The 12,483-nt window shown below is 52.3% G+C and overlaps 1 protein-coding gene across 5 annotated transcripts in view; it reads left to right on the forward strand.

Moving 5' to 3' along the window:
• The window catches only part of ST14 (ST14 transmembrane serine protease matriptase), a 66,517-nt gene that overhangs the window by 40,048 nt on the left and 13,986 nt on the right, over window positions 1-12,483 (forward strand). For 2 of the 5 annotated variants that reach the window (XR_014709243.1, XR_014709244.1), the window contains exons 19-23: window positions 770-5,539; window positions 6,983-7,194; window positions 8,213-8,363; window positions 8,901-9,100; window positions 11,984-12,086. Coding sequence is in view for 1 of the 5 variants with exons in the window: in XM_084611728.1 (XP_084467854.1) it covers window positions 770-931 (162 nt within the window). In the remaining 4 variants the exon portion in view is untranslated. Of the gene's footprint in view, window positions 1-769; window positions 5,549-6,982; window positions 7,195-8,212; window positions 8,364-8,900; window positions 9,101-11,983; window positions 12,087-12,483 lie in introns of those variants that run through there. The other 3 variants (XR_014709245.1, XR_014709246.1, XM_084611728.1) reach the window with 3 other exon arrangements.

Here is a 12,483-nt window from a genome sequence, read left to right on the forward strand (position 1 = left end):
TAATCAATGGGAATCGCTGATGTTCTTCTGTAACACCCCGTCCTTTGGCGGGGAGGTGTGTGCGGGAGATGCTCTTTGGCTCTGGATCCAGATTTCAAAACATGGGTCACCGCCATTTGCTTGTCGGTTCTCATCCGTCCCTGGCTCACTGGTGCTGGGAAGCTGTTGCTAGCTGATAGCTGTTTGCCTGATTCCTCTGGCCTACCTGCCCGGAGCTGTGGTCTCCTGCAGAGAGGCCAAGGACTCAATGAGCCCTGAGGCTGGACTCTCCTGCCTCAGCCAAGGAGCCAAGATCAGGGCTGAGAAGGCGCTCAGTGCTGCTGCCTGCATAACAGGTTGCTAAGACGGTTCTATTCACCAGCGTGAAATTCGCTGGAAGACGGGACTCCCGTTCCCCAAATACCGTCAAGGTCACCAAGGGAGGGGAGAAGTTGAAAGAGGAAGTTAATGCAAACATCAAGGAGCTTCAGAGACTCCTGCGAGGTCTTTTTAGGTGAAAAAAATAAACCACCTAGAAAATTCCCATGTGAAAATTTCATTAACTTACAGTGACAGTTGATCACCCTCATACCTCCTACCCCACCTCTAAACACACTCGGGTGCAAATGACCAGTGGACATAACTTCTAGAAACATTCCACGTCCCTTACGAATTCCTTCATTTGGTTAATCACTGTATGTGGGCACAGGCAGATCCTCTAAATGGAGGAAGAGCCCAAGGTGAGAGGGGGTTAGCCTGTTTTTTCACCTGTGGTTCCGTTTCCGTGCAGGGGGACTCAGGCGGGCCGTTGGTTAGCGTGGAGAGCAACAACAGGCTGTTTCTGGCCGGTGTGGTCAGCTGGGGAGACGGCTGCGCCCGGCGGAACAAGCCGGGAGTCTACACTCGGGTCTCCAAGCTGCGGGACTGGATCAAGCAGCACACCAGTCTCTAGGAGGGCTCCAGCGAGGGGCTCTTGATCCGGATGGACACACAGGGTGGGCGGCGCCTCTCACGTTCCGCTCTGGGTCTCTTTCAAGCCGGTGGTTGAAGACACTCCCAGCTGATGTGAAGGGAATCGTGTGTGTGTGTGTGTGTGTGTGTGTGATTTCCTCCCCTCCCCCATGGGACTGGACCAGCGGGACGCCTGGCCTGTTCGAAGGCATGGGGGTGAGAAGTGGGCAGCTTGTATCCTTCCCCGTATTCCCTCCCCTCCTCCTTCAGGGAACTGCCTCTAATGTGAACTTAACCCCTACCTCTGGTGAGCAGGAACCTACAAAGGGAGAGCATAGGAATCCTCCTCCCATCTCACCTCAGCATGAACTGTGGCGGGTGGGCGCACATTGTGGAGGGAGCCGGGAGAACCCCCTGCTCATCCTAGTCCAGAGGGATAGGGCTGCAGCAGCCACCGGGGGGTGCTGCACAAAGGACACGCTTGTCCGTATTTAAAGTGGGGCTGTGTGTGTGTGTGTTTCCCCAGAACTGCCCAGTGTTTGGCAGGTGATGGCAGAGCTGTTTTTTGATGAATGACGAGGGACTGCCCATTCAACCCCCCGCTCTGGCCCTGGCAACCATCTAGTTCCCGTTCAGATGGGCTTTTAAATACCCATTTTTTTAACTGTGTTTTTGATTCTTGTTTTCGGAGCAGGTTTAATTGTTGAGGATCTCCAGTTGCCCCTGATAGTGCTGCACGGGGCAGGTTAGCAGTCTGTATTGGTTGCCTACCATTGAATGACCCCCAAAAAACTCCTCTCCTTGACTCCAGTAAAACACTTAAATGAGAGGTTGAATATCTAGAGGTAAAATCTCCCCTGATCTGTCAATGATGGAAAATCCAGGCTCTGTTGGACCTTCTCCCGCCCTGAGCTGCTGCATTCTGCCTCCGGCCTGGCGGTGGTTCTGGGACGGGACAGCTCGTCCTGCTCTTAGATCCTTTCCTTATGTCAGTGCAACGAATGCCAGGCTCTGCATGGCAGGGAAGGCTTACTGCTGCCCACTGCAGGGGAGTGATGGAGGTGATAGTGATGCTTCAAATGAATCTTTCCTCACAAGAGTGGTTTTGATCTGCTTGTTTTGGAGCAAAGCGGAGGTGGTTGGCGACACCCTGCTTGGATCCTGAGAGCTGAGTCAGGGAGGAGATGACTGGGAAATCCCCCTGGTGCAAGACAGCTATTCTCACGCCCAGGGCGGTTGAGATGGCACGTGGCAGTCAGCTCGGCCTAGCCAGGGCACTGTTTGTGCTGGGGTGGCTGCCGTTCAGTCAGTCCGTCTGTTCTCACTGGACCGTTACTGAGTGCCAGCAGCTGACCCTGCTTGCTGAGAGCTAGGTTTGTGTACCATGCACACTAGGGGATCTAGCATGTCAGGGGATGGATCTACAGAGCCTCCATCTCCTTTTGAGGTGGGTTGTGCCTAAGTTTAAACACAGAGGTTTGGCCCACTGGTCTCGGCACACTGCTCAGATCCACTACCTTCTGGGACTTGTAGTCCCTCTGCAAGGTTCGTCACGCAAACCCACAAGGAAATGCATCTAGCCTCTGTTGAGGGGCCTCTGGGGGTCACATTGCAGAATTCCAGATGGGTCAGTCGCTATTGAGTTGCGGGCTAAACTTTGCTCCCCCCTTGTCCGCCTGCTTTTCACAAGAATGGTTTAAATGTAGCTACTGGAGAGCCTGTGCGTGTGTATGGTGTGTGTGTGTGTACGCGTTATCTATCTTCTGACCTGTTTACGGGTCAGATTGGCATTGCCACAATGTGCCTTAACTGTAAGAAGGGAAGTGTGACCTCGTTAGCTGTCTGTGAAACCCCACCGACCGTCTGTGGGACACGAGCGCCTCAGTCCTTTAGCTGGTTCTTTAGTCCTTGCGGCAGGCTGAAGCCTTGGGTGCCATGTGAGATTGTGGAGACGAAGGGTCGCACGGAGGCTGCTCTTCAGGGTACCCCAAAGTAGGCCCCCAGGCAGTGCGTTGAGATCCTGAGCACAGGGCTGACCCTGTAGCCCTTATATGGACCAGTGGGAATATTGGGAATGATAATGGCTGCAGCGTTAGACCCAGACTCTGTAATGCCTTTGAGCAGGACGTAGGCAGGGTATGGACTCGGAGCCCCAATAGGAGACTTCTGGCTGCTTGGGAACATGACTGCAAGCCCTGCTCTGTGTGTATGTGTAGTGGTGATGTAATAGAAGTCATTTTGTGATTGGCTAGCGTTGCTATGGGGACAAGGTGGGAGTAGGGACTTGTAGGTACCGGTGAGGTGGTTCCTCCATGAATCTTTGGTACTTCCCTTTTCTTGCCAGTGCTGGGCCCTGATTCTGGAATCACTGGCACCCTGCTCGTTGCAGGATCAGGCAGCAATCTGCCAGGACAGAGGGGAGCTGATAAACGTGTAAAATCATTTGCGCGTTTGAACAGCTTGCCGCAGCCCTAAAGAGAGTGTTGCCGTTTTAGGAAATGTCTCTGCCTGCCCCTGGTCCCTGGCACGAGCCAGGCTGGGTTAAGAGGCGGCGCCTGATGGCTTTTTAATCTGTTTTTTAAAAAGGAATGTTGCAAAATGATTTCAAATGTGCTGATTTTGATCCGGTTTTCTTCTGTATATATTGCTCCCTACGGTAGTATTGTACATATGTTGGAAGGATGAAAGCAGGCCCTTCCTGCTCAGTTTAACCTCCTTCCGCACTTCTTTGTTGTAAAGTCACTTTTTTTGTAAAGATCTGAATGAAATGGAGAGGCTTGGAGAAAACCTGTATTAAACTGGGGATTTTTGTATTACTCTGAACATTTCATTCTTTATTGCTGTACCGAGAGGTCTTGGAGCACTTCGTAAACCTCGCTGAACTGATCTCAAGGCCCTCTGTGAGGGACGGATTCTTGTGCCTATTTCACAGCTGGGGAAACTGAGGCGCAGAAAGGTGACTTGACCCAAGTTGCAGTGGTGGCGGTCTTGGTTGGATATTAGGAAACACTATTTCACTAGGAGGGTGGTGAAGCACTGGAATGGGTTACCTAGGGAGGTGGTGGAATCTCCATCCTTAGAGGTTTTTAAGGCCTGGCTTGACAAAGCCCTGGCTGGGATGATTTAGTTGGGGTTGGTCCTACCTTGTGGGGGATTGGACTAGATGACCTACTGAGGTCTCTTCCAACCCTAATCTTCTAGGATTCTGTGATTCAAAGATTGTGCAGGAAATGGGTGGCAGAATATCAGACAAGATCTGGTAACCTAATATTGACGAGGGTCTAGAGAGGAAGCATGGTCCAGTGGTTAGGGCGCTGACTGAAGACCTGGGTTGAAGTCCCTGCTCTGCCACAAATTTCCTATGTGAAGTCACTTAATCGCTCTGTGCCTCAGTTTCCCATCTGTAAAATGGGGTTGTCGCCCTGTCCTATCTCACAGAGTGTTGCGAGGGTCACTCCGTTACAGATCATGCGGTGCTCGGATACTCTGGGGAGGGGGGCTAGGTACGTACGTCAGATAGATGCTGGGTGTAGGGAGCTGCGCAGCTGGAGAGAGAGGCTTGCGGAGAGCTCCAGAGGACGCCAATAGCCAGCCAACCTTGTTGCAGCAGCCCCTTGGGCTGAGCCTCGGAAGGAAGCCAACTGCAGCGGATGACGGCTAAGCCACAGGAGGGTGAGTAACCCTACGAATCTCTATCTGGTATCGGCCCCTGGCGGCCTCTGCTCTCCACGCAGTGCAGCGGGATGGCGATTTGTACTTATGCTCTCAGGAAGCGGGGTTTTCACTTTCCCAAATCTGCCCGTCACGAGGCATTGAAACAACCCCACGGCTTGTCCTCCACCTCGCTACACGTTGCTCCCTGGGAGCTGCCTACATGGCAGCGGCAGCTTTGTGAGATCCCTGCTCAAGGCACACCTCTGATCCTGGGCCTGGGGAGAGGAAGGAGGGTTAGCTAGTGACCTCGTGGGCTGTAGGAGCATCCTGAGCAGAGCTGGCCCCAAGTCACAGAGTTAAGCCGGAAATTCAAACGTTGACGTTGGGGCTGCACAGACCTGGGCTTCGGCCCACTGTGGGGATGACATCAGCCATAAAACTTGACTCCAGACCGGGCCTCGCCCAAGCTCAGGGCCACCGGATCCCGGGATTCGGCTGGCTGCCTAGTGTGCTCTGTGGAGCATGTACCTGTTAGCCCTGTGATCACCATCCCTTCCCATGCCGGAAGGCGGGATGCTCTGTAGGAAAGAGCCTTAGCTTGCTGCACGTGACATGGGCCTTGCCAAAGGCTGGCTTGGTCACCGATGGCAGTGTAAGGAATGCAGCAGGAAGGCTTGGCGATGTGAACTGGCTGTTTGAAGGGGATGCCTGGAATTCTGCACTCATGGGCACGGAATGGGCTGGTGCAGAAAAAGGACCTCCTAGAAGGGCCTTGATCTGTGACGGGAGCAAATTGGATGCAGGTTGTCAGGGCAGTGCCACTTGCTCCCCGTGCACCAGGCCTATCCTATACCCTAACAACAACCTCCTCCCTCCCTGCAGGACTTGACCTGTCTGGATCCTCACTTGCTCCCAGGTTGGGACCACGGGGCTGCTTGTCAGACTCTCAGCTCAGGTAAATGGAACCCACATCCTATCTCCTGAGGGGGCTCAGGCCCGGAGGCTCCCTCCTGGTTGGAATGTGTGTGGCTCGCTCCAAAGGGCGGGCAAAGAAAGAGGAGGCTGGATCCCTACGTGGCGGTGGAGGGCATTTTTGGCATTCCAGTAACCTCCACAGGCCCCAGCCCAGGTCAGGGCTCTATTGTGCTTGATGCTGTACAAACCCAGTGAGAGAGAGACTCTGCCCCAGGTAGCATCCCGTCCAAATAGATGAGGCAGAGGGTGGGAAATGGGGCACAGGCAGGGGAAGAGACGGAGGTGGAAATAGAGCCAAGGTTTCCTGATTCTAGTGCCAATGCTCCATCCACTAGACCACGCTCTCTCCTGTCCTCAGTCTGAATGGATCTTCCTCAGCTGTACTCACCCTGCAGTTCAGTTTCTAGGGCTCTTTGGGCCCGGGGTGGGGTGGGGAGGGGAGGCATGTGGTTTTATGTTGCTCCCCCTCCTAGCTAGTGCTTCCTGTGGGTTTCCTTGGTGGGCCCTCCCAATTATCCAGTTGTGGGGCCTTCATTGCTCGCCAGCCAGGACGGAGCGTGGGGGAAAAGGAATGCCTCCTTTGTCAGCAGCGTTCTCTGTGGAGGTGATGCACATGTGAAGAAGGGAGGATGGAGTGTCTCGGGGCTTGTCTGTGATCAGAAGTTACTCCAGAATGAGGTAGGGTGGGAATTTAAAGTGCTGTAGCTATCCTGGAGTAGGATGTTCCACATGGAGAGCTATTCCATAATAGCAATAGTAGAATCCTTATTCTGGAATAACTATGCTGGCCAATTTCCCCTTAGAGACAAGCCCTTACGGTTTTCCAGCCGTCTGGCTATTCTGGCTCAGGGTTGCAATCACACTTGTCATACTTTCCCCAATCCATAAGCTTTGCTGTAATGAAGCACTGTGACCATTAGGTGGCAGTGCAACCCGCAGCCCATTCAGGATGGATTATACTGTAGCTCAAAACTCTCTGTGGTACTTGGGATGGGAAAGGCCAACTAGACCCGGTCTGTCCCCTCTGCAAGGGCAGAACGTGGTCCACAAACAGAAGACTCATTGTTCTATTTGGGAAGAGCAGGCCTGGGGCAGAAGACTGAGGGGCATTGCCCAAGATGTGGAGGGGTGCTGGAACAGGAAGCAGGGGGGCAGTGGCAGAACTGGCGGGGGCAAGGGTGGAATAGCGGGGTGGGGGGGCAGCAGCTCAGGACTGGGGTCTGGGCAGAGCTGTGGGTATGAGGGGAGGCTGCAGACTGGAAGAGGGGATCAGGATTGAAGGGCGTAGAGCTTTCACTGGCTTTGGAAGCCTTCATGCTCTCAAAATCGCCGCCCTGGCTTTCCCACAAATCCCTCCAGTGCCTCGTTTTGGAGGCTTCGCTTGCTGTTCCCCAAGTTCATTTGCATGCATCTCCGGCCTTAGGAAGAAGCCACGTCCCCGGAGCCCTGGAATTGCTGGCTGGCGGTTGCTGCGCAGCCTGGAACTCCAGCTAGGAATCTGCAGAGGAGGCTCTGGGGTGTGCCCTGCAGGGAGGAGACTTCCCAGCTGGAACGAGTAAAACTCCCTGAGCGGCAGGAGAGCTGACGTAGCCTCTGAGATGGGCATAGGGAGAGGCAGGCGTGTGCTATATACAGGTAAGCAACATGCAGTGCAATGGCCCCAGGGGATGGGGGAGGATTATCGTGCCAGGGGACCTGGCTAGGGTAATCACAGAAGAGTGGGCAACAGCATTATGGGATGGATCCAGGAGGCCCTTATGATGGGGTGTATGAACTGTATGCTGCAACAGAGGTTAATGGACAGAGCAGCTACTTTCCTGTCTGCGGCTAATTAACGGACTAGCAACAGCTGGCATCAACGGCTGCAGCTCAGGCAGACCAGGGCGGGTGCCAGAGAGGCTGGGGACTACTACAAGGAAGCTCATTGGCAGCCTGGCAAGGAATGACCCAAGGAAGAGACCCAGAAACCACCTGGAGAGCTGGGTGAGATTGCTTTCCTTCCCCCTACGAGGCAGGGGAAGCACCTTCTAAAGCCCTTGGGAAGGTCAGGGTCTGGCTACTGAAGAGTAGCGGATATAGGGTGCAAGAGAATGGGATGTTAACGGCCCAGTATATTGTGCAATAGTCCTTAAGTGCGGGGGGACCGAGCCCCCTCTGGGGCATCTGCTGTACTAGTATTGCAGAGGCATGTAGAGAAGCCTCATTCAGGGGTGGCTGCAATGTTGGGGCACATCTGGGTGCAGGGACTAAGTCAGGAGCCTAAATACCTGTTGAGGATCTATGTCTCAGTGTTGTCCCCACCCACCCTGAAATTCTCAGGACAGGCTTGCAGGGCAGTTCTGGGCTAAAAGGAAGCTGGTGTCCTGAATTTCCCTAGGGTCTGGCAGTTGCCCTTCTATGAAATTAACTATTCCCATTTGACTCTCTGCCCAGAAATACACCTCTAACCCGGTAATAAAACATCCCCTATAAAAAACTATTCCTATCAGCAGCCTGCCAAAGTCCACCATGTTTGGGAGATGCAATTGATACCTTGCAGGGTGGAGAGTATGTATCTCTGGCAGCTTCCTGCTCTGCTTCCTCTTTCTGAACTTTGTCTCCCCATGGATATTTCATTCCTCAGTTTATTTCACTTGTTTACTGTCCCATCAAGGCACTTGAATGAACAATGGTAACTGACCTCATCCATGGTCTGGTAGGTGGAGCAGGAGGCTGCAATCCAGAGACCGGGTCCTGTTCCTCCCCTCTACTTCTGACTCACTGGGTGACCTTGAGCAAGCTACTTCCCCTCTCTGTGAAATGAGGCAAGTGCGAATGTTTCAGGCATGAAGGGCTTTGAGGTCTGAGGATGGAAGGCTCTGTAGCCACACAAAGCCTTTAGTTAGTGAGTACATTGGCTGATCTAGTGGGTAGGGCACTGAACAGGACTGGAGACCTAGATTCGGCCCCAGCCTCTCTGTTTGATCATGGGTGAGTCATTTAACCTCCCCTGGCCCTCCGTTCTCCAGCAGTGAAACCGGGATTAAACTTCCTTGCCTTCCTGGGTGTAGTGAGGATAAAACCTATTCTGATTACCTTGTGCTCTGATCTTACGGTGATGAGGCCCCGGGGACCCATTTCTCTCTCCCCATCTCTTCCAAAACTGGAGCTTTTGACCAATCAGTTTTGCAAAAAATGCTTGCTATGTTCTCAGCCAGCCTAGAGAGAACGGTCAAAAGTCAAATTTTCCATCTGTTCTACCCCAAATCTCCTATCTGTAAAATGGGGGTGGGGTGCTGTTTAGGAGTGTGGGAGTGGGAATCAGCTGTTAAAGAAATCCCTGGACCTCACTCCCCTTGTAGCTTCCTTTCTTGGCCAAGGCGGTGGAAATTGACGTTAGTTCCTGGTAGCAGCCTTCTCCAGTGCAGGGCAGAGGTGCCTGCAGACTCCTGTCCAGCGGTAGCGGGCACACCGTAGAATTACTGGAAGTGAATGTCCTGCAATCCCCTGTGAGCTGGCCAGCATTTCATCTTTATACCTTGTCGACATGATCTATGAGGTGGTAAGCAGTGTCTGTCTGGGTGGAGGCAGTACCACTAACTTGTCATGGATATATTAAAGCAGGATCTTTGGCATCTAGGCTGAGTGGACAGAGGGGCCCTAGCACGGCCGTGACTCAGTGGGGAGCAGCAGGAGGGGAATATTTTTTTCTGCCCTCAGGCAGAAGGAAAGAGAGGGGTGGATGGAAGTGTGTGTGTGTGTGTGTGTTGGGGGAGGGTGTTGAAGTTATAATGGGTTGGGACTAGGGTGACGGCATAGAAAGTGAAAAATCGGGGTAGGGGGGTAATAGGCGCCTATATAAGAAAAAGCCCCAAATGTCGGGACTGTCCCTATAAAATCAGGACATCTGGCCACCCTAGTGTAATTCAGTCTTGTTTCAAATGTAGGGTTAATGTCTGCACAAGGCTGGGCTCGCTGTATGACCCACGTTCTCCTAAGATTGGCTGTAGTGTTGGCCGGAGCAAGTGCCCAGGTGGATTGGTTGGTAGAAACGCTGCTCTGAGGCTGCCGTACATTTAAATGGGCACAAGCTGCAGCGTTCAGATCCAGGTCCAAACCTCTTTGATGTGCAGGGCCGTTTGGTTCAAGAGATGTGGGTCACCCGATGAGAGGTGTCCTCTGCACAATTCAGATCTGAATTGGGGTTGGCCCAGCTCAGAGAGGGGGCACAGCTGAGCAGTGCAGCTCTAGAGCTAGTCTCCAAAGCATGGGGTGGGGAAGAGGGAGGAGGGATTGGCTTTGCAGTGTGTAGTTGCCAATACATAGTCATTGCAGATGCATCTCAGCATGCTTTTCACAGGCCATGGCACGGGCTGTCTCTGTGGTTTTCAGTCCCTTCCAGTCTGTCGTCCTTTCCCTCACCCGCTGAGTTAACATGGTTGTACCCACTGCCCCTCGGTTGGTGAGATTTTCTCTTGTGATGCTGCTGTCCCCTCTCAGCTCAGAGTATAGTGACTTGCCTCTGGTGTAATGGCCCCAGGGTGATGGTTGCGTGTGGCTTGCCGGATATTGCCAAGGTCAGTGGAGCAGGCTAGCTGCAATAACTCAAATGCCAGCTTCCCACCCCCACCACATTCACTATTTACCTAACCACCCGCCAGCTGCACCGTCCTGCTCTGAAAAAACCCAGAGCTCTATGATCATTTCACTAGCTCTGGCAGCAAACAGAAGCCGCAGAGGAGAACAGGGCTCAGCAAGCCAAACTGATCCCCTCCCCCATGGGCTAATCCCTGGATCAGACTGGGGTAGGATCTTGCTGCTTGAGGTGAGTCCTGGAGCCTGCAGCTGTACAGCGTCACTCCTGCAGCCCTTGGGAGATCCTCTTGCTTTTTTCCCCTCCCTCCCATCTCTCAAGCATGAAAAAAGAACTAGCTCTGGTTTTAGAGTTTGGTGCATCTAGTCACCATCCCATGAGGAGTCAACAGGGCCCATGCCACCCTCTGCTGGACATTCTGCAGTGGTAAATCGTTCCCTAAACTATTAGGGCTTGAGTGGCATAGCCACTGCCTAGCATGTTGGCACTGTGGGCAAGGGGAATTCTTTAAGCATCTGCACACATTAGTAAGTGTATCCTGTGCATGAGACATGGGTGTGTAATACACCTGCCACCCATGGCTTGCTATGGAGGTCCAGTAGCCAAGTATTCATTTAGCTTATACTTTGGAAGGGACCAGGACGCTGAAGAGTTTAATTTGTGCTCTGCAATGAATGAAGAGGTGGCCAGAACCCATGGAATATTCAGCTGTTGTTCCCCCAGAGAAATTGCCCGTGTAGCTCCTGTGGAATAAGCTGTTATGCAAAAGCAACTCTGAATAGCTCCTCCCGTGCACACTTATTCCAGAATAAGAGCATCTACACAGGCAGCTACTGCAGAACAGTGTATTCCATTCTGTTTCCCCATGTAGACAAACCCCTGAAGGATAAACATTTGATAGAATCTGGTGTGTAGGTGGAGATGCCCCTTGTGTGTATTTGTTCAGGCTTCGGGTACAATTCTCTGCTCTGGGCACAGGGCAGACAGGCTAATGTACAGCAGCCGTTTATCCCTTAACTGCTGGTGGCAGCAGGAGTGCTGTAATAATGGGGTCTTTGCCTTGTGAGCCCAACTGTAAAGAGCTGGGTAGAGTGTCACAATAGCCTAAATCAATCAATGGGATGGGAAAAGGTGTAAAAGGGAAGGTCGACTAAAACAGGCCTGCTGCTATAGTTCTGTTATAGGTTACATTATGCCTGGTAAACAAGGGACGTGCAGGACAGGAACTCACTGACCCAAAAGTGGTGTGATGGGAATTAGGCCTAATTAGCGGACAAAAGAATGAGGGGATGGGCTATTCCACCCATCACTTAGTCAGCCAAGACCTGTATATATTTTGCAACACAGCTGTAAGCCTGTGACCAGAAAGGCAGCTGAATGCAGTGCCCTAAACAGCCCAACGCTGGTACAAGTTTGCCAGGTCTTGGAGAAGACAGTGTGTGGTGGGCCTTTTTTTCCTGCAGCGAGGTGCTGAACTCTGCTACCAGCACCCTGGACTCTGAAGAATTTTAGATCTAAACTTGTCTGCAGTGTTGATCCCAGGATATCCCAGAGACAAGGTAGGGGAAGTAATAGCTTTTACTGGACCAGCTTCTGTGGGGAAAGAGACAAGTTTTTGAGCTGCCTGGATAAGAGCTCTGTGGTGCTGGAAAGCTCGTCTCTTTCACCAACAGAAGTTGGTCTAATACAAGCTATTACCCCACCTGCCTTGTCTCTCTCTGACCCAGACTTAGCTGAAATCTACTGAGTGGGTAGAGGAGGTTTGGGCCAGGAGGAATTGTATTATCTTTTTCTGAGGAGAGAAGAACTCTAGAAAGAGATACCTGAGCCTTTCCCCTCTTATCTTCACAGTGACATCGATTCCAGCCATCGTCATCAACATCTGCGTGGCTCTGTCACCTGGACCTGGACTCAGCACCATTGAGGAAGATATGCACCAAGTCTCCTTGCTGAAGTAAGTTAACCAGCATTCAATCACCTCTGGGTATAGGCAGCAATAGAACCAGTGACCACGTGAGATTGTGAGCCTTTCGCCTCTGACTGGTTCAAGTCCAGCCCATGTTGGAAGGGATGCAAAGTGGCTACCAGCTGATGGTTGTTGGCTAGCCTACAAAAAGTGAGTTGGAGGGTTTACAATTACAGATTCCACTGGGAAATGGCTTGACTAAACAAGTGTTCGTGAGAGAAATTCCCTGTGTCAAAACCCGGGGAGGGGGGGAATCAGTTTGAGTTTATTTTTTGATAACTTGACATTTAAAAAGCATGTCGTACCCTGCTCTAATCAACTCCATGACCATGGGGAATGAACTTTTTCACTCCCAGCAGAAAAGGGAGCTCAAGCCAGGTCATGC

Source organism: Lepidochelys olivacea, assembly GCF_965140295.1.
Source record: "Lepidochelys olivacea isolate rLepOli2 genome assembly, chromosome: 22".
Classification (NCBI taxonomy): domain Eukaryota; kingdom Metazoa; phylum Chordata; order Testudines; family Cheloniidae; genus Lepidochelys; species Lepidochelys olivacea.